This window comes from Dromaius novaehollandiae, chromosome 2, assembly GCF_036370855.1.
Source record: "Dromaius novaehollandiae isolate bDroNov1 chromosome 2, bDroNov1.hap1, whole genome shotgun sequence".
Lineage (NCBI taxonomy): Eukaryota > Metazoa > Chordata > Aves > Casuariiformes > Dromaiidae > Dromaius > Dromaius novaehollandiae.
In genome coordinates, this window is record NC_088099.1 from 28,538,220 (window position 1) to 28,563,595 (window position 25,376).

The window sequence follows — 25,376 nt, forward strand, 5'->3', positions numbered from 1 at the left end:
CTTCCAGAGAAGCTCCCATAGAGTCCACTTCACTTCATTGTGACCTGCTCTTTGCCTCTGCTTAGACTTATAACGCGTGGCCTCCCACCAGCTTTGTTATGACGATCAGTTACATTATACTGAACAAAAGGAAACAGAGACGAACACGCAGTTTGCATTTATTCAGCTTTGACTCTCACAGAGTAAGAACTGTACTACCATTTCAACTTGGCAGCAAGAATGATTATTTTATGAAAATCTGCACTGTTAGTAAAGTCCAAGGTCTCTGAAATTTTTATGGTTTGCCTGCTTCTAATTGTGACTGGTAACTGGGTAACTGAAGCTGGGTAACTGGTTTGTCAGGGAGACCAGTGAGGAGTTTAAGTCATGATGCAGGCAGCAACTGAGTACATCTGATCATTTTCTCTTATCAAAAGAATAGGAAATAATGTTGTCTGGAAATGATGTCTGAAGACAAATCAAAAACTGAAATGTGCCAGGATATATCAATTTTATAAACAAGCATTTGCAATGTACGCAGGTCTTTAAAGAGAACAGAGTGTGTGCAGATGGACAACATGCAATCATTTACTTTTCAAACAGTACTGAACTCCCTCTCTCCTGCTGTAAACCAGGATGATCTGTCCCATGGCATCCTGAAGCAGACTTTCCTTGCAGCGCTCAGCATGATCGTGAAAGCCTGTGTGCAGTAAGCCGCACTCCAACAGCCACCACAGTCACCTCCTTATCGGAGGACCAAGCTGCAGCTAGGGGGACAGAAGAGCAATTATCACCCTGCTCATTACAACTGCCAACGGGTGTTACAAGAAGCGCCAGTTGTGCTGGTGACATTTGTCCTGAAGGAACAAGGTGGGGAGACTCCAGTATAACACAGACTGAGAAAGACATTAGAGATCAAATTACCAGGTAAGCCCATAAAACCCAGGAATAAGTTGAAAGTAGCAAAAAGCTCCAGCTGGCTGGTGAAATAAAAAGAATACCTTATCTGCTTGAGTTGGAAACTGGACAACAATCTCTGCATCTTCAGTGGAGAAGTAGTCATTCTTAATCAAGTTGTCAATCAAACACTGCGTGTTTCGGATTTTATTGACCAACAGTTCTCGGTATACTTTCAGGAAAGCGATGCAGGATGGAGGACTTGCCGCTGAAGGTTTTACCCCAGAAATCTCCAAGTTAACACAAGGCTGGCCTTCCATAGCTGAGATAGCAATATGCTGCTTGGTCTAGCCTCATCTTTGACAAACTGTCCATTTGCAGAGTGGAATCAGCTTGGAGTTAATTCCAGTGAAACAGGCAACTTGTCGTCCACATTACAAAGGCTGTAAAAAGTAATTGCATAGAACCTCAAATTAGACATTACCCTAAGGAGATACATCCTTTGACTAGCAATCAAACAGTACTTTCAGCCTCTGCATAATACCATCGCCAACTTTATTCAAAAAAATTCTGATTTCTTCCTGAGGTACTTCCATTTATTTGTTCAGTTTTTGGAAAAAATGTACCTACTGCAGGCAGTCTTCTCTGTAATACAAATACTTTACTTAGCTTGCCTCAAACAACAACACTGGCATCTGCTTTATTAGCTGCTTGTTCTTAGTGCATAATTGAATGTTTTTTATTAGCTTTTCATGTTTCAATAGACAAAAGAGGGCATCCGTCCAAACATATCTGGACAAAGAAATAAATAGAATAAAATTATACTTCTTAACAATTAATTTTGTAGGAATTAATTTATAGTAGCAATTCACTTTGCTTCTTCTTTATTACAGCAACAGTCCCTGTGTAAAATTTTGCCAGCAGGATAACTGTCCCTGTAAGTGAGGCCTTGTGAACGCTGAGGCCGTTTTAGCTAAACTAAGAGAAAGTATTTAGCTTCAGGGCAGGTCTGAGGTGCAGTATGAGACTGTGGGAAAACCACTGATCACATACTGATGCTAAGGGGGCCAAGAGTGAAATGATGCTAACAGTGAAAACATTGGTGTAGATTTCAGAACTAAAACACCACTTACAGGCACAGAGCACTTCATACCTCTTACGGCTACTGTCTCAGTATGTAAAACAGGGAAAATGCCACTGCCTTGTTTAATTTGGTTAATTTTATCCAAGTTAGAACTAGAAATACAGCTTTTCTGGATCTGAAGAATAACAATGTTATGGCAAGGACTGCAATTGGCAATTGTAAATATGTAAGATCTCCTCTCTAGGGATTCACAAAAAAATCAGGAGCTTTACTTGAGCAGGAATTGCATAGAATAGCTAAATTCACAGGCTTTTTCCCCATATGATGAACTAAGCCTGGAAGATGGCACGACAATTCATATTCATTACTGGACTGGGCATCCAACCCACCTCAGTCTTCATAAAGGCAAGGACTGCACACAACACAGCTCGTAATGAAGATACCAATTTGAAATCCGTGCAAAATAGTTATGCCTGAATGCCTAATCTCAGCCCATGTATGCGCACCTAGAGACACAACGTGATCATTAATTCAGACAGCTGTGCGCTCAGGAAACCCCCTTACCGCTGTAGAGATGTTGTTTAGAAATGGTACTCGTTAACATGAATGCTCTCTTCCTGTCTACAAATATATATACTGTGTATGCCCTCATTCTCTATACCAGCTCTTGGGAGCTCTTTTTAACTGGACATTTATTGTCACTTTTCTTTCAAAGGCATAAAGCAGTAGGAACAAGGAACAGATCCCTCCCTAGTGTATTACTGAACGGTTTTTTGAATTCCAGTTAATATAACCACAGGGTAGGTATGAAGTTATATTGTAATTATAATTCAAAATGATGTTCATCTAGTTACTATTTAGGTTCAGACCCCGCACATACGATTCCCCATGCACAAAGGAGACTTTATACAAGATCACTACCGAATCACCTCCACATAGCAGCTGAGAATCTGCATGATTAACATGAATTACTGGCACCCTACAGTAAGAGGGTGAAAAGTACATTTGACAGAGCAGGTCCAGAGAGGTTTGGAAGAATGTTCTTAGATTCTGCATTACAGTCCTATTAAAAAAAGAAACCATTCTTCAAGAACTCTGTAAAGGCGCCAGCTCTGCTGCTTCAAAACGCTTGCAATTTCCCAAGGCATTTACAGTGCTGGCAAACTTTCCAGCTCCTCTCCAGCACTCCCCTGACGAAGTACAGCTAGCCTGCCAGCTCAGAGGTTCGGCTAGGTGACCTGCTACTGGCACAAACTCGTTGCTGTGGGGCTTCCACCCCAGATGCTGCAGTCTGCATCGGTGCAGTTTGTGCTGCCTGAAGCCGGAGGAAGACACAATTGGTGCTATTGCATTTCAGCGACACGGCCTATCTACACTAATGACCACAGTGCAAACCAGCCTAGCTCCTCTGATTTCAAGGAACCAATAGGTCCTAACTCATAGTTGCTGATCTGCACAGATACAGACAACTACGTTGAGAGATGAGCCTTCGGATGGCTGGGACCAGGTGAATCCCTAGCACAACCATTTTGGATCAAAGCCAACCCAAAATCTGCAAAACTCTGTTAACCGAATGGAATGTCACCAAGTGACCTGACTTTCTCATCACATGAGTAAGTGACTGCATGTACTCAGACAAATCAATCTTTCATTACACTATTCACATGACCCACCAGATGAAGTGGCTGATTTCTGAGTCACTCAGCTTCCTAGAAGCCACACAGGCACAACTCTTTGTTCAGGAAAGCTCATTTTATAAATGGACTCTATCATGAAGACCAAACAATGTTGAAAACATCGTTTACTCTAAAGCTTTTGCAAGCTTTTAGTTAAAGAGATACGGTCACCTTAAAACACATGCAAAAGAAACATTAAACCTGCTCTTTCAAGATATTGTGTCTACCCAACATTTTCTGCTTGCTTTTATTGTTCTGGGACCACATTATACTAATGCCTTTTCTTTCTTCCTGGTTTGTGGGGAAAACTGAGGCAAACATCCAGGAAACCATAGTATTGAACCAAAGTGGTGTCACCTGTACAAAACAAATAGAAATATTTTCCTTACTTTTTCAGGTCCATCTACAAAGAGGGTAAGAAAAGAAAGAAGAAATAAAGCGAAAAGACAAGAAAAAGAAGAAGAAAACATGGGAAGACCAGAAGGTCTCAAAGACGCCTGCACTACCTCTCACCAAGTCCAAGTCAGTAGAGAATGTGGTTGCTCTTGGAAGGAGTACGCATAAATGCGCTGCAAGAGAGCATGTTCTCTTCCACACAGTGTGATCTGAAAACACTGGACAAACAAGAGAGGAATCAGAAAAGAATATAAGGTGAAGGTAAGCATCAAGGGAGAGAAGGACAAGGAGCAAAAATGCAGGGCAGGGAAGCCGGAGTTGGCAATGTGAAGTCAGTGCAAGATGACATACTCAGTGATATTTTCAGTGCCAATATTAACTTTGAGAGAAAAAAGAACACTCGATATTGGAGAAAACAGTAATTTACACTCATTTCTTTTAACAGAAAAATGGCAAATTTCCACTATCCACAGACTGAGAAAAAGTAATATTGCACAAGTGACTAACATGTTTAAACTAGAGTTGGAACAAAAGTACTTCCCGTCACATGCAGTTAATAGCAAGGCAGGTACGTGCATGTTTGTTGCAAACTGCATCAGCACATGAAGAAAATTCAGGTCCTACTCAGACTAAAGTAACAATAAAATTTCCTACAGTAGCAACCCTAGGTGCAACAGCACATAAAAGTCCTGCTCAGTGTAAGAATCACGTCGGGATGGCTTTGCTTATTCTCTTGAAAAAAGGCAGTCATTGTCCAGAAGATTCTGACATACACGACTCAGTTTTGCCAGCTTAATTTTTTTGAAACATGAGGCCAATGTGTTGACACCATGAAGGCTCTAACTTATCCATTTGTCCATCATCTCTTTCTCTGGAAAGAGTCCTGTAGTGGTTTACTACGAGTCTTTCGAGTGATGGATCACACGACTACAAAGTGCTCAGTCTCTTATTACAAGGACCTCTTCTCTTTGTTTTACAATGCTAGGTTACGCACATGCTGTGCTTAAAGGTGAACTGTAAATGCTTCTGCAGCTTAGCAATACATGTTGAAAGCATTTGTTTGGTGGACCATGAAGTGTATATGATATTCTTTCCCTTATCTTGGCCACTCCAGCTGCTGGATTCAATTCCAGCGCAATTCTTGCAATTGGCATGACATTAGTCACGGGAATGCTGGTAGAAAAGACTGGGGCATACATTAATGCAAAATTAGTGCATTGACCAGAGTCTAAAAACACCTACTGTTGAGAAACACTGCCTCTTTTAACAACTGTTCCACTTCTGAAAGGGCTAGTGAATAAAATCATGTTTTGAATGTCACCTTCAGCCTTTTAGGATCCTTGCGAAGACATCACTAAGTTAAGATAAAGGCAGAGCATCTGCTCTAACAGCAACAGCTTGTTAATACATCTATTTATAGAAATGAATATTAGCACTGAGGTATGTATGTAGAATATGCAGCCGACAGGCCGCAACATGGCAAGAAAGGGAAAATTTCGTAAGCCTGACACAGAAGCTGAAACAGCACAAGACCTAAGGAGGAACTGGGAGAAATGATACCTGGATGAAGCAGGAGGGTAGTATGGGGGGACAAGTGGACAGAAACTTATAGTGAAAACCTTTCTCACTGGGAACAGCATGGATATGTTGTCCATGGGGGGAGAAATAAAAGAATAATGGCTTACTCGAGGGCTTGCCAGTGATGTTGGAGAGGAAATACAGTTACCCACTTTGAGGAGGGCAGTTTCAGTCAAGTGAAGAAGACAGAAAACAGACTACCAGGAATTAAAAAGAACTAGAGAGCAGAGTGCTCACCCAGTAACTGTAAAAGCAAAGAGGAGACAGAAATGAGTCTTGGACAAGTGAAGTGTCAATGGGCATTTGAAGGATGCGAGAAGCAATAGAAAGACTGGCAAGAGAGGCATATGATAAGCCTGCATAACTGAGAATAACAAAGAGGAAGTAAGATGGGTATCAGGCCAGGAATAAGGAGGGAAATGAAAAAGGGAAATGAAATTTGTTACAGTAAGAGGTACAGTAAAAGTATCAGTGTTTACAGCAAAGTTTTGTATAATCCATGTCAATGAACTGCAGAGGCATTGATGGCAAAGGGCAACGGGCACTTTTATCTGGTGGTTCTACTGACTTCTATTTTAAAATTCTCAGCGTTGTGCAACCACGTACACATATATACTTTCTGGCCCTGCCCTCTCACATCCTCTTTTTGCTAAGATCGTTGTGCTCTCCTTCTGTCAAAACTCCTATGCTCGTTCAACTGTCAGAGCTGCAAGTCTTCTGGCAGTGAAGAATATACTAGTTTTCTGGTAGCGCTAATATTTATCACAACGGGGTCTTACTGAGGTCCTAAACGTATATGCTATAGATGAAGAGGCTGAAGGATTTTTGGACAGCTAAAAAACAGTTCTGCATTTTGGTAAACTAATGAATTAACTCCTCACTGAGCTGGCTGCTCCCAAGGAGATTGTGTGAGATGAAGCACCAAAGCCAATAAAAAGTGCACGTTAATTAACAACTCTCCTTTAAAGTATCTGATTTAAGACCAAACTGGATTATCTCTGAAAAGCTGAAAACTCAGCCCATATTACTTCTTCTCTGTCTTCCTATCCCGACAAAACTGTTCCTCTAAATTCCCTGTGATGAGAAGCCCTATGCCATACAACCAGCTATCGGCCAACAGCTGGCGTGTCTTCAGGATTTTCACAGCACCTTGTAGCCAGCTCTCACACGGACGACAGCTCAGCACATGCATAAATCTCAGTGCCAGAACAGGGCCAGTGGAGTCTTTCAGAGACTCTCCCATATCTGCTCGTGCAGCCTTCTGACAGCAGTATTCAAAGTGCAGTCGCTCTTAGAGAGGTGGCTCTATGAAAACAGTGCTGTTTCACATCAGAATCTGTGCCCTTTGTGTCTCCACGTCAGATTTGTTCCCTGACAAGAGCTACTTTTCAGTGCTAACCCTCCCACTGCAGAGTCATTACGCCAAGAGAACTGGAGATCTTGACATGCTTTTTCATTAATAACAGCAGTTTAAACTCAGGCCGGCCTAAACTCAGCTATTTGCTATCACTAGAAGAGACAGAAGGGAGACTGATTTTCCGCATCCAAGTTGAAGTATGCCACAGCAGCCAGTCCTTTAATATAGCAAATAAATAAGAAAGAACGTGTTTCCCCACAGCATTAGTTTTAGAGAGTTATTGTTTCTGACTGTAATCTCACTTTTAAAAGAACCTCAAGTATTTTAGATGGTACAAGAACAGTAAAACAACAGACAGACATTGGAGGCAATTGGGTACATATATCTACATGAAAAGTCTGCATGTCTGGATGGGAAGCGATGCAATGTATTTCCCAGAGGTAAGAAAAAAATAGCCTTTTATTTTCATAACACAAACGGTGCATTAGTAGAGTTCGCACAGAGTCCCTGTACATCTTAATGATCTTAAATAATATTCTGTATCTGCTGTTACAGCGCATTCATCATACCCCAGTTTACAATCTCAGTGTAACTATTATAATGGATGCTACTTATGTCAGTAAATGTCCTGGGAGCCATATGCTAACTTCACACTAGCGTAAATCCATTACAACTCCTGTGGTTTTGCACTGCTCTGGGGATCAGCATCTTTGTGATTTTTTTCTCTCTCCTTTGATTGTAGCAAAAGCTTTTGTAGCCATTCCTAGTTGTCTGAAGAGCAGCAGATATTAAAAAAAAAAAACAAACCACAAAACAGAAGAAACTATTTCTGCCTGCACCTGGTAGACTGAGAAGCTTTTGTATAAACGGCCTGTGCTTTTAAACAAATATTCATGCCCTCAGCAGGTTTTGCTGCTGCCTTTCCTAATAATATACTTTCAAGCAAATGGAGCCTCACATTCCCGATCTGGATGAATTAACAAATCACTGTTAAAAGATTTTATGTGTCTTCCTGATAACCCCTTTCCGGGTGGTTTCAGGAAAACCTTTAATAGGACGGAGCCACTACTAAAAAGCAAAGAAATTACCTTCAATCAGAGAGGCCCTGGGGTTTTGGAGGGAGAAGGAGGAGGAGGGGAACAATTAATAGTGCACCTAAAAATGGAACTGCTTCTCTACTATTTGAGCTTTCGACTTGCGCCGAATTGTGTAATTAAAGCAGTAAGAGTAACGTTCTGAATACGCGGATTCACAGGCAAGTTTCCTTGTTTGGCTTTTTACTTTTTTGTCTGTTGCTCAAGGAAAGGACAAGAAAGGAAGGAGGGAAGGAGGACCGAGCTCTACCAAGCGTTACAAGACCCCTTTCCCGCAGTTTTTCCGTGCTGCCGCCGCCTCCCGCATCTGCCGCCTCCCAGGCCGAGGGCTCCGCGCCGGCGCGGCCCTCGGGGGAGCCGCGGCCCGGCCTGGCACCCTGCTCCTGCTGCACCCCGGGCATTTCCTGGGGCCGTGCCCCCCTTTCGGGGCCGGTGCCCCCCGGCGGGGGCAGGGGCCCTTGCTGGAGAAACCCCAAACCCACCCGTTTTCCACCTCCCGCCCCCCAAGAAGACCCCCCCCGCGCTGCTCCCTTCGGCCAGGCCGCAGCGGGCAGGCCTCACCCCCCCAACCGGGGTGAGACCCCCCCCCACCGCCCCCGGCCGGCCCCGCACTCACCACGCCGCCGCAGCCACGAGGGCGAGGGGAGGAGCGGAGCGGCCCGGGCCGGGGCGGCGGCGCTGGGGGAGGCCGCTCCCGCCCGGCCCGGCCCGGCCCGGCCCAGCCGCAGCTCCCGCGCCACCGCCCCGCGCACCCCCGTCACCCCCTCGCGTTCAGGCCCACGGGGCTCCCCGCGGCCCGGGGAGGGGGGGGAAGGGGGCATTTTGCCCTAAAAGCGTCGGAGCCGGGCGTTGCTTGCGCAGCTCCACCCCCCGCGCCCAGGTGAAGGTGCGGAGCCACCGGTAAGGCAGCTGTCGCTGTGTTCAGACCAGCTGGACCTGCCCCTGCGCAACCCGGGCTGGCACAGAGCCCGCCGCCGCGGGCAGGGGGAGGCCTGGCGACGGCGGTTCTGCGCACTCGCACGGCAAGCGGGGGAGCGCGGGGCGCCTGCGCTGCTCCGGCCGAGGGGCCCAGCGCGGGAAGCGGTCACCAGCGCCGGGGGAAAAGTTCATGCAGTGAAGACAAGGCAAGTTTGTTACTTTGCGATTTTTCCATCTTAAGCAGTCCCATACTGACACCGATTTATCAAAAGTATGCATTACGCAGGATAACGCAAAGTTCAGATGTTTCGCATTTTTCAGCTGACAGTTCTTCTTACCCCCCCACCCCGACTGACTACAGGCATTGCCACGTACCATAAAGGTTGGGAAGTGCTGTAAATCTTACAAGAGCCTCCAGTTTTGCAGGAGACTGTCAATGCTGTGAAAAAAAATGAGGGCAGGTCTCTTCATTGCGGGGGGGGGGGCACATAAACCCCTCCCCCCCCCCCCAACCAAAAGAAATGCACCAGAACTAACTCAGAGGAAGACTCACTGGTTTCACTGGGCTTCAGACCAGGTCCAAAAAAAAATTCCAAACAAGTCATTAAAAAAAATCCTCAGAATTGTCTAACTAAAACGAGTCCTTTAAAATCCTAACGTAGTTCACCTATGACGATTACTAGACATGGAAGGGAGCAGGCCATGTTGCTTTGAGACCCTTTGCTGAACGTTTCAGGCCTGGGTTGCCTTTTGGACTAACACTTGAAAACATGGAAACAGTTTTAAAAAATCCCTCTGCTTTCTTTATTAACCTTTTAATGCAGACAAAAACGCCATAGCTTCAGATAGGTTGGGCTTTAAACTGTTAAGAGCAGTAGCAGGAAATAAAAGACAAATATTTAGTCTTGCTTCAGAGTTTTGAATCTACTTTGCACCCTAGGAAACCTTTGAAGTTCTTGATAATTGTGTACACAGCATTTAAGAACAAAGGGCCTGATGCTGCAGCCCTTATTCCTCACACAGCAATAGATACAAATTCCTAGCAGGATGGCCTTTTTCTTTTAAAAAGCTCTGTAAACAGATGGATGTGAAGCACAAATTCATGTGCAGCACTGCAGGAGAATTACAGAAAGATAGTTTCCAAATCTGCGAAAACTTCAGCAAGTACTCGAACTAGACATCCAAAGTGAAGAAGTTATCAATGCCAGCGTGTCTTCAAACTGCACGCTATATCTAATGGCTTACTGTAGATGTACACCAAACTCATCTTTTCCTGAGGAATAAAGAAACTGCAGATCAACAGAGTGAGGAAGGAGATGTAAATCATGGTGAATGGCCAAGCAAATGAAGAAGTATTCTACGCAGAATTTATTTTCTTTGCCTTAGTAGCAGCTTCAATTTCTTCCAAGATTGGCACTGGTCCTGCATAGTCATTAGTTTCTATAGCTTCTAATATCTTCTGATATTCCATTGGCAAGCCATTCTGTTTTGCACCCATGCAGATAACCTACAGTCAAAAGGAGAGGAAAAAAAAAAAAAGCCCTCAATAATAATGTTAGGAAGGAGAGACCCCCTACAGACATTTTTGCTCATACAGGAAGAACCACTTATGGTAACAAGAGAATTAATCACAAATAACGTTGTTTGCGCCCAAAAAGAGCTAAAGGCTTCTGGATGACTACTGAGGACTCTATCAACAAAATTAATGTGAAGAGGTTCATACCAGGTACTACTATGACAGCCCCCCCTAAGATCCTGAAAAGCTATTAAACATGCACAAGACTGCATGGTTTAAGCTCTTGTTCAGTTATTTCACTTGTTCCTCCAGGGAGGAAGAGGACTTCTATGTCTTCAGCCAGCCTTAGTATCAGATCTGAGTGAAAAGCAGCAATTATTATTGAAATTCTTTTTCAAACTAAACCATTTGAATCCAAAGCACAGCAGTGAGTACCTAGACAGGTTATAGGAGTAAAAATATAGTAACAGAAACAGGTACTCAGCTTAGTAAAAACACCTTGCTTAAAGTTTGTTACTGCAGCTTTCCTTCTACACACAAAATAAACTGACGTTTAGCGACTGCCAAAGTGAGAGGAAAAGAGGAGGCTGTAGGAGCCAAGAGTAGATAGGACACCAGCAAGTTCACATACAGGAATGAACAAACAGATAAATATGCAGATTTTAAAGGCTGACACTATTGTAAATATTATTTCACTCATTCAACAGCCAGGAAATTCAAGGATGAGATGTCTGGAACAGTATAACCTTTGCCACAAAAGTACACAGCACTAGACGGATGTGGATCACTGTGCAGATGCAGTCACCTGTACTAAAATCTAGCCCTCCTGCCTGGCTAACTTCAGTTAAACAAATAAGAGCAGGGAAGAAAAAAAAAAAAAAAAACCAAACAGACAACCCTGACAACAGCAGGAGAGAATGTTTAACTAGATAAGGCTGCCAATATTGAAAGCCTGCTCTTAGAGTGTACTAGTGAGAGTCATACACAGCAGCAGAGTCATTGTTAGTGTATTAGTCTTAACTTCCTGAAAAGCCTTAAAGACCTGTCTGGACAGAAAGGGGGAAAGGTGGGGGGGGGGGGGGGGTAAGAGGTTTGTGAAATAGCAAAGCTTGCTTCCAAAGCAAGCTTTCTCTTAATAAATCCTGCAGCGGCAGGCTTTAGCTATGCTCTTGGAAGCCGATTCACGTGGGTGAGTTCGTCGGTTAAGAGAAGCAATGCACACGTGGGATTTAACAGGCTCAAGCCCTTGTTTCTTTGCTTTCAGTAGAAAAAGTCAACGCATTATGATGCTGTCTATCTGCAATTCCTAATAACTGTACAATTTCAGACATGCAGTCATGCCACCTGAGGCTAGGCCTTCGTCAGCTCCCGCAAGCTGAGCAGGTCAGGCCTGCTGAGCAAGTGGATCATGCGTCTCTACAGTCAGTGAATTGCAGGACAGTGTTGAAAGACTTCTGCCTCCTCAGTCATCAAGCGTAGTGCTCCACAGTGGTGCTGGAAATCCTGTGATACGCTGGGCAATGCATCTGATGACAAACATCGTTCGTTTTAAAGACAGTGTTTTTATAAAAGTATAGAGAAAATCTGTGTCCTTGAGACTCCAAGCCAGGTGCTTGGAGTCTCAAGGACACAGAAGCTTCCCTCCATCCTTTTACTGGAACACATTCATTTTTAAGACCAAAACAGAATTGCTGCACATATGGAAACATCTGGCAACCCTCAGAAATCCCTGTGTGTCAGTTATAACTAATTCAGGGGTTACAAGAGAGCCTTTATGTAATTTACCCCCACATATTTGAGCAGAACTAAAAAACCAAAAGTGATTTAGTAGGTCTTTAAGAAGCCAGGAATCTTCTGTAAGCAGCACTGCACTAGTACATCGCACAAGGATTAAGTTATACCCTTACATTAGAATTACTCACTCCTTCTGTCCTATTTAATAAGTACTTTATTTACAGTGAATGGAAGTACTGCACTATGCATTTCTGTTCATGCTCTCTGAATTACAGCAATGCAACACCTACCTTTTTATACTGGGGAGAAGGGGGACCACAGACACAGTCACACATCTGGTAGCTTCGACAGGTCAGTACTTCTCCTGCTTGAGTGTGGACGTTAACTTCTATTGGGACATAAATGCCATCTTCAACTCCCTCTTGCCTGTAAAGGACATTCTTTTCATACCAAACAACTGATGCACAGGTGACAACTATATCATGTCTTTCAAACAAAATATGCAATTAAACATATGCATATGTTTAATAGAACTTAAGGCAGAACACTGGGTTGTACCATTGACTGAATTAAAAAAAAATTTCTGTACTTTTTGTCAAAACTTGTTTCAGATCCAAAAATAGGTCTTCTAAAGAATGTGCAGCATTCACTTCTATCATTGTAGTAACGTAAGGAAGAAGTCTAGCGGTTAACTTGCAAAATTAGAGAGAGAATGTTGCCTGTGAATTAGTTAATTACTGTGCAAGTTTTATAATCTAAAACAGAAACACAACCAAGACTATCAGAATTAATAAGCCAGGCACATATCATTCATTACCTTCCGCTCAGATAATGAAACAACTGTAAAGTTTTATCTTGCCCATTGTGTTGCATTTGAATAAGAGGAAACTTGCATAACTGACAACGCACATTCAAGTGAATAATCGAGGACAGCCTTTCATTTGCAAAAGACTTGTAGATCTTTTACAGCAGCAATGAGCTAGATCAGGGCAAAAGCCATTCCATTTTGTTCTTTTAACAGCAAAATCATGCTACCCTGGGGCGGGGGGGGGGGGGGGGGGGAAAGGCTACCTTCTGTCTTTAACCATTAACATTTAACCACCAATAAAAGTCTGAGGAAATAGTAAGAAATAAAGAAGAAATTAAAGCAACACAAGACAGACTTTTTATATCACAATTAACTTCTTAAATGTGCTATAGATAAGAGTGATAAAATGGTTTCTAACAGTGCTTGTCAAAATGATATCCAGATGCTTGACACATTGTCTGTCTTTTAAAGACTTAATACCATTGCAAGTTACTTAACATACATAACACAGGCCATGTTTTGTGAGTCACTAGGTAAGTGCAGGCAGAGACTAGAAGCTGAGTGCACAATCGAGGCCAACAAAAAGAACACAAAATAAAGAGAGTCACATGGGGGTGTGAGAGTGAGAAAAAAATTACAGTTAAGTCACACTGTCTGCTGGGATGTAAGAGGAAAAGTCATGCATTAGTTGATGATCTACAGATTTGTGATGCACAGAAGACAGAAAAAAAAACCCTGAGGTCTGGTTGTGAAAAAGAGCACTGAAACCCATTCAGAGACAAAAAAAATTAATCATCCAACCAAAAGATTCCTCTTCCATATTTGCATTCTAGATATTACATTGTTTCATTAGTGTTTGAACTAGATACAGCATTAATTACACACTCTCTCTTCTGTTTCTGATTAACAAAGTACCAACTTCTTTACCCAGACAGAAATATTGCGTAACGGGGGTTTTTTTGATGCATGGAAATGCCAGAAAAAAATAGTTGAGAACTTCCAAATAGATCTGCTTGTGCACAACCAAAGACTCCCAACATTTTCAGCAGTGATACATGTATGCTCATTAGAATTATTTAGAAGCTATCCTTAAAAGAACTATCAACTATCATTAAAAAAAGCCCAATGTAAAAGCTTGATAGGTAAATGATTTATCACCAGGGGTTTTAGAGGGAAGATATGCAGATAAGGAAGCCACTTCTTTATGTATTTATAGGAACAGTTTCCTCTCCAGTTCCTTCTCACTTTTCAGGTTTTTCTGTAACAATTCAGCCAGGTGCCCAGTCATTTACGCAGTATAAAAGATGGGGCAGAGAAGACCAAATATTTACTGTGCTGATTTTTCAATTTTTGGCCAGTAGAACCCTTTAGTACATAGTTACTTCCTTCAGGCTTAGCACAAATCACACTACATTACGAAGTTTTGCTTCTATAAGAATACCTATAGGAGCAAAGAAAAGTCAGATCTATCTTCCTCCCATTTCTAGATCACCTTCATGACATCAGTGAGTCAGCTAGGAAAAATAACCTTTAATGCTCATATCCATCCTACAGTTTTTGGTGAAGTTACAGCACTCAGGTCTCTAGGCCTATCTATCCAGCATCCTAGCTAGCATTAGAGTTTATCCTCTGTCAAACATATGCCATGGATATGCAGTTCTACAGTATGTACTACATTTCTAACAGTTAAATACAAAAGACTGTCCCATAGGGGAAAAAAAGTGCTACTAGCAAAGCAGATGCTGCCAGACAGGTCAGAAGGATCTTTATACTTGTGAAGTCTGAAGCTTCATGAAATGGTAAATGAGGAGAATTTAGTAAAGATCAGCAGAAAGGGGGTGGGGGGAAGTAAGTGTTGGTGCAAGCAAAAGAGGGGGAACTGAGGCGATAAAGTAGGGACATGCGAAGCTCTCCCCAGTCAGAAGTGTGCTAGTTAGAGGCCTCCTGCTCAGAGCTAACATTCCCAACCAGGCTGTGAGAGTGCTAAACATGCCCATTCCCATGATGTGCTAATGGCAACTTGGTCAACAGTTTCTGTTATCTTTTGAGTTCACTGCAGGCAATGAAAAGCAAGTTGGAACTTCAAGTTTCATGACCAGGGTTATAAGGACACATCGGCACAGCACAGCACAGCAACAACCAAAATCGCTATGATACCAGAGTCAGCAGAACTGCACCAGTTTAATGCTTTGAACTAGTTTAATATGCCCTTTTTCCTTTGCCTCACTAGTCCAGACTTCTGCTGGAATTAACTGACGTTGCTGAGCTGCTCTGAACAAACTATTCTTATGTACCAGAAGTGCTGTGCTGTGCCGATAGTGCAGTAAACACAGGACACCAGCCAAAGTTTTGGAGATGAGGGTCCAAGTCCTCACTTCGGCCCTCCAGGAAGTTACACACTCCTTGATTTGTTTACCCTGCTGGTCCCCTGGAGCTTTTCAACCTGTGTACAGGTTGGGAACAGCTTGCTCAGGTTGTCTTAAACTTGTCCTAACTATCAGGCCCAGGCAGAGCATTTGCCACTGTGCACTGCCAGGTGCTGCCAGCCTTTCACATTGAAAAGGGCAAACAAGACTGCCAAAGCTCCCTGCTTGGAGCTACCTCTGTAGACCTTTGGTCTACAAAGGTTAAAAGCCTTAAAAGGGAAGACATGCAAAAGTAGCTTCCTCCAGAGGTCTCTTTGCTTGTAGTAAAGATCTGCTTCTCTTCTGCAACGTCAGGATTTCACCCCTTCCCTTTTCCACTGCAGTTGGAGTCTAGATGTACTGAGACAGAAATTGGTGTCCATTGCAAAGCAAATTCTCCCTAGAGCAATGGAAAACAGCTCACAGATCAAACACAGAGTTTGAAGTCAGATATGGGACAGTACATTGTGGGGAGGGGGTAAAAAGGTAACCTGAAAAAACATAACTCCAAATCAAGCTTCATACCTTATTAAAATATCTGTAAGTAGCTTTAGCTTGGAAAACAAAGCCATTTAATCACAAATGCTTTAGAAATCAACACATGTATTGTGGAGTAAAATTCACATATTAAAATCAAAAGCATCTTCTTGATCCCAACCAAAGCCACCTCATTGGCTTTCACCAAAAATTAACTATAACTTTTGAATTGCTCTCTGAAGTAATATGAGACAGCAAAGTCAAGTCACCTACTTATCCAGAGAACTTAAATTGCTAGCGTTCATTTTCCAGATTATTCCCCATACTTCGTCTCCAGGGCTCTGAACAATGGTAGCTGTACCTCCATGCCAGAGAGGACTTATCCTGCCTTGATGATGGCCAAAAGCGAGCTTAAAATCCTGCAAATGAAACCAATGCAGAGAATCAGTTTCCACTTAAGATAAGGGCTGTTGACTATTAACATGAAACAGGCAGCTATAAAGCTACAAGAAGTCATTTGGAGCCCCAGGAGGAGGAACTGATGGTCACAGTGGCAGGATCAGACCCAATTCCCGGCTAAGGGTTGAAGTCAGTCTTTTCCACTCTCCCAAGAGAAACAATGGCCTTGGGACAAAAGGAAAGAGAGGTCTGGCAGACAGCGCTGTTGGTAAAAGCCTTGGTCTGCAAAAACCTGGATCCACCTCCAAACTCTCTTAGGCTGGCCTGAACATTCACTAAAAATTTCTAGCAGTGAGAAGAAAATGGAATATAGAGCACATAGTTGTTCTTCTAGAATAGCACACATGCCCATTTCTGCATCAAACGCAACAGTGCTGAGGGAACCGCAGCTGCGGCAGGACTGATGTGCTTCCCTTTGGATGAGCTGAAGGGCCATCGGCTGGGGTGTGCCATGAAGGAGGGAACCAGTTGCTGCTTTCTTCTCTTTCCTCAGGAGATGTGCCTGCCTGATGCCCATTCCTTTGAAGCTTTTGATGCTAACGTAAGTCATAAATGCTACCAAGCACAGTCCAGGAAAATAGTAATGTTAAAGAAGCCTCCAAGATGGTGACTTTTGGTTCTTTTCTCATGCACTAATATAAACTGCCCAGGCATAAAATACCATTTTATGTATTTTCCAGTGTTTTGTGCAATCTAATCACTCAAGTGGAACATTCTTGGGTATTTATAAGTCAAGGCATGTGCCACCTTGACTGAGTTTGTTCAGGTTCTGCAAGTACAAACTTCCTTTTAAAAATCAAATATCTCCTTCTTTTATAAGTAATACCAAATATCACTATTATAGGCAAAACAGAAGAAAGGTTTCTTGCATTTTTCTAGTGGAACTTCATATGGCTGATGCTGCAGACTTAGTTTCCTCTCCTACTTGTTAGGCAGTTTGTGGACCTTTCCCTAGAAAATGGGAAGGGAAAGGAAGAAGAATTTTGAGGAAGACTACCTGTTCAACAACAACAAAAACAAAATGAAAAGGCAGTGTTTTAAAAAAAAAAAAAACCTACGGCTTTGCTTATTTCTCATGTTCTCCAACTTTTTAAAGCTATATTTCATATCAGTTACCTTACATGCCTGTGCACATTAATATTCAATATCTGAGACACACTACCTTCTTGAAACATGTCTTAGCAGATATGGGATTGATTGTAAAAGATTGTAGAAGCTGAACACTTGGAGGCTTAAAAAAAAAAAAAAGTACATCAGTGCAGAGCTGAACTTCACATTTGATCATCTGTGAGTGATATGAGAATTATCAGCAACCTGGCAAAGATGCACAGTATACTCTATCAGTAGAGTCATCTTCCTTCCTTGTAAGGAGTCCCCATTAAACCAGTTTCTCTAGGAAAACACAAGTTTACCTAGACTCACTAATCATCAACCATGCTACAAGCTGCTGCAAAATGGCTTTGCAATGTCTTGGTCACTGGATCACTGCACATTGATCAGGACTCTGGACTAGACCCTGCCGACAAGTCAGGCATGAAAAATTTGCAGGCAAGTAAATAACCCAGTTAAGTAGAGGCCTGAAGCTATAGATGTGGACAAGTGTTTGCAGGGCTGCCCCAAGGAAATACTCTAGTAGAGTTAAGTATACTCACAGCAGTCTAATAATAAATAAAAAAAAAATTAGCTGATTTCTCCGGTTTTATTTTCTTGGACCTGCCCTGTATTTAATACCTGCAAGGAAGTGCACAAAACATTCAAGTAGCACCCAAGAAGTGCAACAGAATCTGTACAGAAATAACGAGGTTAGCTCAGATACTGGAAGCAGGAAATGCTGTGTTACGCTACATGGGCAACCTCAGTACGCACTGCAGGGGATAGGGAACAAATGCACTAGATGCTTGGATCAAGAGCTTGGTCTTTGGCCCTTTTTCTGAATACTGATGAAATGAGATTTCTGTGCTTGTAATACAGTCCATTTTCTCCAGTTTTTGAAAATTAACAAATGTTTAAAAATTATATATTCTTATAAACATTCTTATTCTTGTTTAGCACACAAAATAGAGTATTTATAGGCTATTTTTTATTTTATTAAGCTGCCATGTTTTAACCATAGAGCAATTAAAAGGAATAGACTCCAGTCTTTGTGCACCTCTTTGCTCGCAGGGATCAGTGATTTTCTGAGTCATCTTGAAGCAATGGACTGAAGCCACCGTGTGTTAGCGAGGAGCACAGCAAGTGCTGAAAGGTCTGTCAGAGAAGCCAGTGACAGAGCTCAAAGAACAGCTAAAACTTGCACTTTGACAAGAGACACTTACTGTGTAACCTGAAAATTTACCTGAAATACAAAAGGAAACCTGCAGCAAGGCAGAAGTCTTCATAGGGCTCTCTTTTATTCAAAGGCACTTACCTTTGAATAAGTAGCACCATTCTGCTACTTTCCTCCTCACCTCCAAGGCCTGATCCTGCAGGGTGCTGGGCATTTGGCATGTTTAGCTTGTCAGTGATGTCTCTGAAGTGTGAGGCACTTACAGGAGCAGGCCCTAATTGCCAGGTAGATGGTCCCAAAAGACACCAAACATCTGGCTGTAGGAGTTTATTAAACACAAGTGTTTTTGGAGCTTTGTCATATGCTAACGCTGAACATTTTCTTCCCAATTACCCCTAGAAAACCTGCAAATAGTCCTTAAGTGGTATCAGTAAATGTTCTGCTCCTCCAAAGATCATTCTAATAGTACAAATCTGTACATCCACTACTTAGTGACAAGGACCTCATATTTCCCAGCCTATATTAAAGCCAGATTGATATAGTAGCATTTAATAACTGTCCAGAAACAAAGAAACAACAACAACAACAACAACCACCCACGGCAGCCACCAGGCTGTAGGAAGGCATCGACTGCAACTTGAAGAAACAACTTTCTGCACAGACAAAAAAAAGTTTAAAACGCCGCTCATGCTTTTCCACTCAAAGGAACAGCCTGCCCCTTCTCCTCTGAAAAGGGAAAAGAAAGCTTCCTTTGAAGAGGAAATGGGGAAAAGGGAGAAGGGGAAAAGCTGAAAGCTGGAAGAAGCTACCATATGATGCACCTATAGCTACCTACATGACGCACATGCAAGCCCCCCCGAGGTCATCAGCTGGCTTAGGGAGAAGCTGAGCAGCTGCTCAGCGAAGCCTCACGTATCCCCACCACGAACGGTCGTCGGTCCTCAGCCGCCCCCGACACCTGCGGCACCACCGCAGGAACAACCAGCGACCCTGCTACGGCACTGCGGTGGCTGCGCTCCCGGCCCGCCCTGCTGCCCCCAGCCCCCCGAGCCCCCCGGGGCAGGAGGCGCCCAGGGCACCACCCTCCTTAAAGGGGCCGGGGCCGGCGGCCGTCCTCCCCCGCGCACGCACCTGCAAGCGGGCAACCGCCCAGAGCGCCGCCGAGGGGCTGCTCAGCAGCAGCCTCTCCCGCAGCAGGTTGCTGCCGTAGGCGAAGTACAGGAGGCTGCCGGCCCCCGCCGGGACCAGGCCGTCGCCACCGCCCGGCTCCATCCTCCCCGCACCCCGCGGCCCCTTTAATTCCGCTCCCCGGCGCCCGCTTGCGGGGCGGGGCCGCGGGCGCGGGGGCGCCTGCCATTGGCTGTCCGCCGGGCGTCGCCGCGCCCCCGTTGGCTACTTCCGCCAGGCGCCCTCGGCTGATGCCACGTGGGGGAGGCGGGTGTAGTGGCGGATGTGACGCGCTGTGACGCAATAATGGTGGCGGTCGCGGGGACCCTGGAGAGCCCTCGGTAGCCTCCCGCTGACCGGCGCCCTCCTCAGGCGCCTCCCGGGGGTCCTCGGGGGGTCACGGCACATCATTTTTTAATTTTTTTTTAATCTGTGCCTATATTCTGTGATAAATTAGTATTACATATAATTTGTGTTGCTGTTCTTTTTTTTTTTACATTGTGTTATATTACGTTGTGTTACATCACGTTCCGAAAATGGGGAGCTCTTCATTAAAGTAACGTGCCCGCTTCTATAGCTTCTCCCAACGGATACCGCAACCCCCACACCGGGAGGCTGTCCCTGTGCTATCCCGGCTTTCTTCTTTTCCTGTTCTGCCTCTTTTTGCCTGCGCACGTCTGTGATGTCCCGCGGTGAGCCTCCCCCAGGCGTGGGCGAGGGCGGTGCCTGCCCGAGGAACCGACTCTGCCCTTGCGCCCTGGCGTGGTGAATGGGAAATAAACAGTTAGCGGCATATATATACATGTATATTTAAATAGTAAAATTAACACATTCAAATTTTACATTTCATTAAAACAATCTTACCTTTTCAGCGGGCCCTCTGTGGGCCTCCCTTTCTTCCATGTCCCTTATTTCAAGGAAAAATGAGCGGTTGTTTCAATTCCTTGCAGTCTCAGCTTGATGCTATTGCGTTGTATTACGTGAAGCTCTTATTTTCAAGGTTGTTCTTGCAATTGCAAGGGCTAGAAATGATATATATTTCAATTCTGCAAGGAGAGGCTCAGGAGTGCAGTCCAGCTGCCAGGAACAGATTCTACGGCAGCATCACTCTGCAGAATTGCAGAATCCATGGGGCTTCTGATAACAGGTTCCCATCAACCATGTACTTTTAATGCTTGCAGGATAAATTTCATTTAATAACGGTTACTTCCTATAAAAAGGCATCCTCTGCGGGGAAGAAGACATTTGCAGTGAGTAGATTCTGCAATTTATTGTACCAAAATTGAGAGGATTAGAGTCCCTGAGCTAAATTCAAGTTAATGCATTTTTCTTGTAAGCCTCCTGGCCATATCCAGGAGAAATGTAAACAGTGATTAATTTTAAGTATGGATAGTGAGAAGTAAAACAGTGTAACTTGCTCCAGCTGGCAATGCTGGGGATGCATGCGCTTGTTGCAGATGCACATCGAGGCTGTGAGCAGTTTATGCTTGGTGTACACAAGAATAAAAGGTGAGAAGGTGCTTACATGAAGGCAAGAAGGCTTGCAGGCCCACGTGCGGAGGCGTTTCCTCTCTTTCCCCTTGATATTTGCAATACTCAAATGGGACAGGAGGAGGCCTTACTACTAGCTTCCCCTAAGCATAAGCCACTGAAGCAATGTATCTGTATCTATATCTCGCTAGCACAGCAGCTACATGCGTCTCCGGGTGCATCCTGGCCCGTGCAACCTGGAGGGAAAAGCAACAACAAGAAGGGAGTGAGATAAACCAGCTCCCATCCTTTATGTTTACAATTATGTGCTTCACTTGAAGTGGTGCTTTAGTTTTTCCAACACAAGCATAGACAAATTCAGATTCGTCATAAAACACACAAAATGTCAAATTTTACAAAAACTGTCACGTGTAGAGTGACAAATGTGGTTCTGATCCCCTCTGAACAGCAGTTTTCTATTTTTAGTTTTTCTCTTTTATATGAATAAATGTTTTAAGGCCAGAAGGAACTGTCGTGTTCCTTTGCTAGATGGGTCATAGGATTATGCAGCAAGACTTCCTCAGTCTTACTACTTGTGACAACGAGTAGATGAACACATCTTTTAAAAATCTGTTTCTGGTATGTATATGCTTTTAGTCTGCTTTCCCTAAGGAAATGCTTATGCAGTCACACGCTGTGCCGAGAAGTGTATCTCTGGCCTCTTCCAGTCGCTTCTAGATGGCTGGCTAATTTCAACCAGAGGTGACAGTAAGCTAGAGGCTTCAAAGCTACTGGTTTTCCACTAGTTTTAAGCAAATAGGCAGAGGATGCCTATGTGATGCCCTTCCCTAGGAAGAGGTTGCAGGGCGGATGCAGAAATCCCCCTGGGAGAGACCTGCTGGGTGCCTTGTCCAGGGGGCTTGGACGGAGGCTGCAGCCTCGCGTGCCCGAAGGCGGCCGCCTTGCAGACCAGATCAGCATCTCCTGCTTTTGGTGCTTTCTGAACAAGCCTCATTTTGCTGTGAGCCATCCCTGGTGAGGCAAGATTGGCATTTTTTCTCAACAGAAAATCTTATATATAAAACGTAAGGAAGCATGTGAGAATTTTGCTTTTTGATCTCAAAATAACCTTTTTCTAAGAAGAAAACCCAGCCTTTCCTAACACTTTCTGAGTCATGGAAACTTTTGAAATTCTGCACCAAAAAAGGCCATTTCTTTCCCAGCACTGAGTGTTCTAACAACAATTTTGATGATTTTTCATTCAGAAACATGTACATTTTGAACATGGAGAAAACAGTTTTTTCCTAAAACTTTTGTCCTTTTTCATGCTGTTCAAATCTAGACTCAAGCATTACAAAGTCAGATGACTGAGAAGTTAGGAGAATGAGCCCCTGATCTCATATCTGGATTAGTGTGCATGAAGGCCTGTGTAGGAAGCAGCTAGCAAGGTTATAGATAAACTTTTGGAAGGTGAATCACTCTAAAACAGTGCCAGTTGCATTTCTAAGTATTTAATCACTCAAAAAAACTTTTTCAAATTAAAATTTGTTAGGGCTTCCCTTTTGTATAGTATGTAAATGAATACTAACCCTGTTTCACAATCATGGCTCAGTAGCCACTGTTTCCAGGAGGAGAGGTTTTTTGTGCCAAGGTGCAGGGTGGCTTTGCCTATTCTAAACATAGCACAAGGCTAATTCAAATGCTATTGAAGCAAAACCTGGATTTATGGTGTTTAGATTAAATTTTAATTGAATGAGTCCATCAATTTGCACTTCTGCAGCCCATTTCTTGGCATGCACAGCCCACAGCAATTTAGCAGCAGCACATTTCGCCTCCCAACTATTCCTAAGGGCGTGAGATGTAAAAGTTGACCTGGAAAGGCTGACACTGACTGTGTGGGCCAGTGTTTTTTCTTGGTGAGTGCCACAGTAAGCTGTGGATTTAAACCCTCTGCAAAATATAAGCTCGTTTCCCGGGGGCTGGGGTCGTGCGTGCCGGCGGGGGCTCTGGGGCTGCCTGGCAGCAAGGCAGCATGGGGGGAGGCAAATCCGCTCCATCAGGAAGGCTTCGTGTGCCCTTGCAGAGCTGCACGACCAGCCCGTGTGCTGCGGCCAAATGGCGCTGGGTGCCGATGGGCTCTGCGGGCAGAGCTTGGTCCAAGACGGAGTTTCCAATTGACAAACGGGAGGAGGGTGGGAAGACCTTTCCTGTAGCAGCCTGAGCCTGCAGGGCTTTGACGGTATTACTGGATTTTACATTTTCCCAGGTTCACCTTTCCAGGTGACAATTAACTTCCCTGGAAAGCAGGGTGTTAGATGAGACCCTGCTTTCTGAAGTCGGGCTATTCTGGAGGTCCCCACAATCTCCAGAGCAGCTGACACGAGGCTGCTGTCGACCTGCACGAAGCCCCAGACGGTGAGGAGCCTGTTTCCGCGTGGGTGCAAAGCGCGAACCCTGCGCGCAGTAAGCAGCCCGGTGCCGGCGGATCTGGGAGGTTCTCTAGCAGCGACGGTGGCGGCGGGGAGCTGTGGATACACACAGCAGTTTGCACGTTGTCCGTGGAGGAGATCAGCAGAATTTTTTATATAAAGAAAGCTGGAATCTGTTTCCAACAGGTTTTTGTCCCTCCACGCAGTATATTCCTGAGCACTTTCATGTCCTCTTTGTGTTTTTAGGGCTCAAGCAAAAATAAAATATAGTGGGATAAGCAAAATCTGCTAAAAGGTGTTCCAGTGGTTCAACACACCCCCTATGTAGCATTGTCACAGCATGAGCTTTAATTAATACTGAAGAAAAAAAAGATCTCAGAGAAATAATAAGGGCAGCCAATGCAAATGAACCACTTGTGCAGTCCTCCCCACAGCTCTTCCCTCTGAGGAGCCTTTGTAGGATGTCCTCTGCAATTATTATTTCATTGCAATGATACGTATTTGCTATAGGATGGTTACAGCTGGTGGTAGCTTCTTAATATACAAGGTTTAGAGGTCTGCAGAGATTTCATGTTCATACAAATGAATGCAAACGATTTTACAATGTGTCATGATGTTGCTGTGCTTGTTCCCTCCCTACAAAAGAGGGACCACAAAGTCCTGCACTCACCTGGCCTCTTTCACTGCCTGTTCTGCCTGAACGAATAGCCGCTGGCCCACAGGTCTCGTGATGGAGTTGACCTGGAGGAATATCTGCCATTCATTTCGCAATTCAGATTTTACATGTTTCTGCAAAGAATGGGTGCAGTTATTTAGGAGGAAGGAGATGAACCAAGAAAGTGGCCGTGTCTGTGCATTTATCCCCTGCCTTTTTTTGGCTCTGACTTGATCTGGCCAATGCCAGGGTGAGGCCAGGGCCTGTCCTGCGGCAGCCCAGAGCCCTCCCTGGCTGCAGCATCCTCGGTGCGGTCCTGAGGCCTCACAGCATTTCTGCACCATTCGGCCTGGAGGAAGGAACAAAGGGAAAGGAGAGCCATGGCGTGCCTCTTAGTCTCCCCTTCGAATCATATATTGGAAAGAGGAGCAAGTGCATCTGTGTCTTGCTTTTGCTTTTCCTTCCAAAAACCCAGGTTTGTCCATACCAACACCAATGAGCTGCTTGCCACCTGAGGTCCTTCTCAGTCTTGTAGGGGCAAAATGTATGGGATCTTTTTTTTTAAAAAAAAAAATACATGCTAAAAAATTGATATGCACAAAATACAGATGTGTGAAAAGTGGAGGAGAGCTTTTGCTTTCCCCGTGCAGATGCCAGTGCTGCAATCTCAGCACGCAACTGGCTTTAATCATTTTGGCTTGTGAGGGCATAGGCTCTGCTCACGGTACTGCAGGTACCTGCAGGTGTGACTTTAGCACCTGGTTTGAGAATCTTGCCAAATACTACATCAGTTTGCAAAGAAAGAATGCTGCGCAAGCCATACCTGGGGCCTAATTTTGATCTCTTTTATATGAATGTACAGTGAGAAAAACCTAATGTTGAATTTCCGCTCATCTCTGCAAATAAATTCAGAATCTGGCTTCTTTCCCATTACTCAGTGTTTTTACTTATCTCATTGTAAAGCTCTTCTGAATGATAACACTTCTCTAGTGATACAAGGCAAATGGTTAC

At 44.0% G+C, this 25,376-nt stretch overlaps 2 protein-coding genes and 1 long non-coding RNA gene across 7 annotated transcripts in view; 1 reads left to right on the forward strand and 2 right to left on the reverse strand.

The window, feature by feature from the left end:
• NOD1 (nucleotide binding oligomerization domain containing 1) overlaps positions 1-9,627 on the reverse strand; it is a 31,542-nt gene extending 21,915 nt beyond the window's left edge. For 4 of the 5 annotated variants that reach the window (XR_010387598.1, XR_003258969.2, XM_026098790.2 and 1 more), the window contains exons 1-2: positions 8,678-9,627; positions 981-1,319 (exon numbers count right to left, since the gene is read on the reverse strand). Coding sequence is in view for 3 of the 5 variants with exons in the window: in XM_026098790.2 (XP_025954575.1) it covers positions 981-1,196 (216 nt within the window). In the remaining 2 variants the exon portion in view is untranslated. The remainder of the gene's footprint in view (positions 1-980; positions 1,320-8,677) is intronic. The other variant, XM_026098791.2, reaches the window with a different exon arrangement.
• Positions 9,628-9,759: 132 nt separating this feature from the next.
• On the reverse strand, positions 9,760-19,983 carry GGCT (gamma-glutamylcyclotransferase). Its single transcript, XM_026098794.2, has 4 exons — positions 19,776-19,983; positions 16,193-16,338; positions 12,520-12,655; positions 9,760-10,486 (listed from the first exon to the last, which is right to left on the reverse strand). The coding sequence occupies exons 1-4, from the start codon at positions 19,914-19,916 to the stop codon at positions 10,337-10,339; spliced, it is 573 nt and encodes a 190-aa protein (XP_025954579.2). The 5' UTR covers positions 19,917-19,983; the 3' UTR covers positions 9,760-10,336.
• LOC112982412 (uncharacterized) lies at positions 16,338-20,280 on the forward strand. The gene is made up of 2 exons (XR_003258970.2): positions 16,338-16,919; positions 18,542-20,280. It is a non-coding gene; the product is annotated as an uncharacterized LOC112982412 (long non-coding RNA).
• The last annotated feature ends 5,096 nt before the right edge of the window (positions 20,281-25,376 follow it).

Bases quoted from the DNA above. Each gene is read 5' to 3' on its own strand.
- GGCT (XM_026098794.2), bottom strand. From the start codon at position 19,916: ATGGAGCCGGGCGGTGGCGACGGCCTGGTCCCGGCGGGGGCCGGCAGC. The intron at 16,339-19,775 runs GTGCGTGCGCGG...TTTCATTTGCAG, and splicing joins GGGCGGTTGCCCGCTTGCAG to GATTTTAAGCTCGCTTTTGG. The intron at 12,656-16,192 runs GTAGGTGACTTG...TGTCCTTTACAG, and splicing joins AATTTAAGTTCTCTGGATAA to GCAAGAGGGAGTTGAAGATG.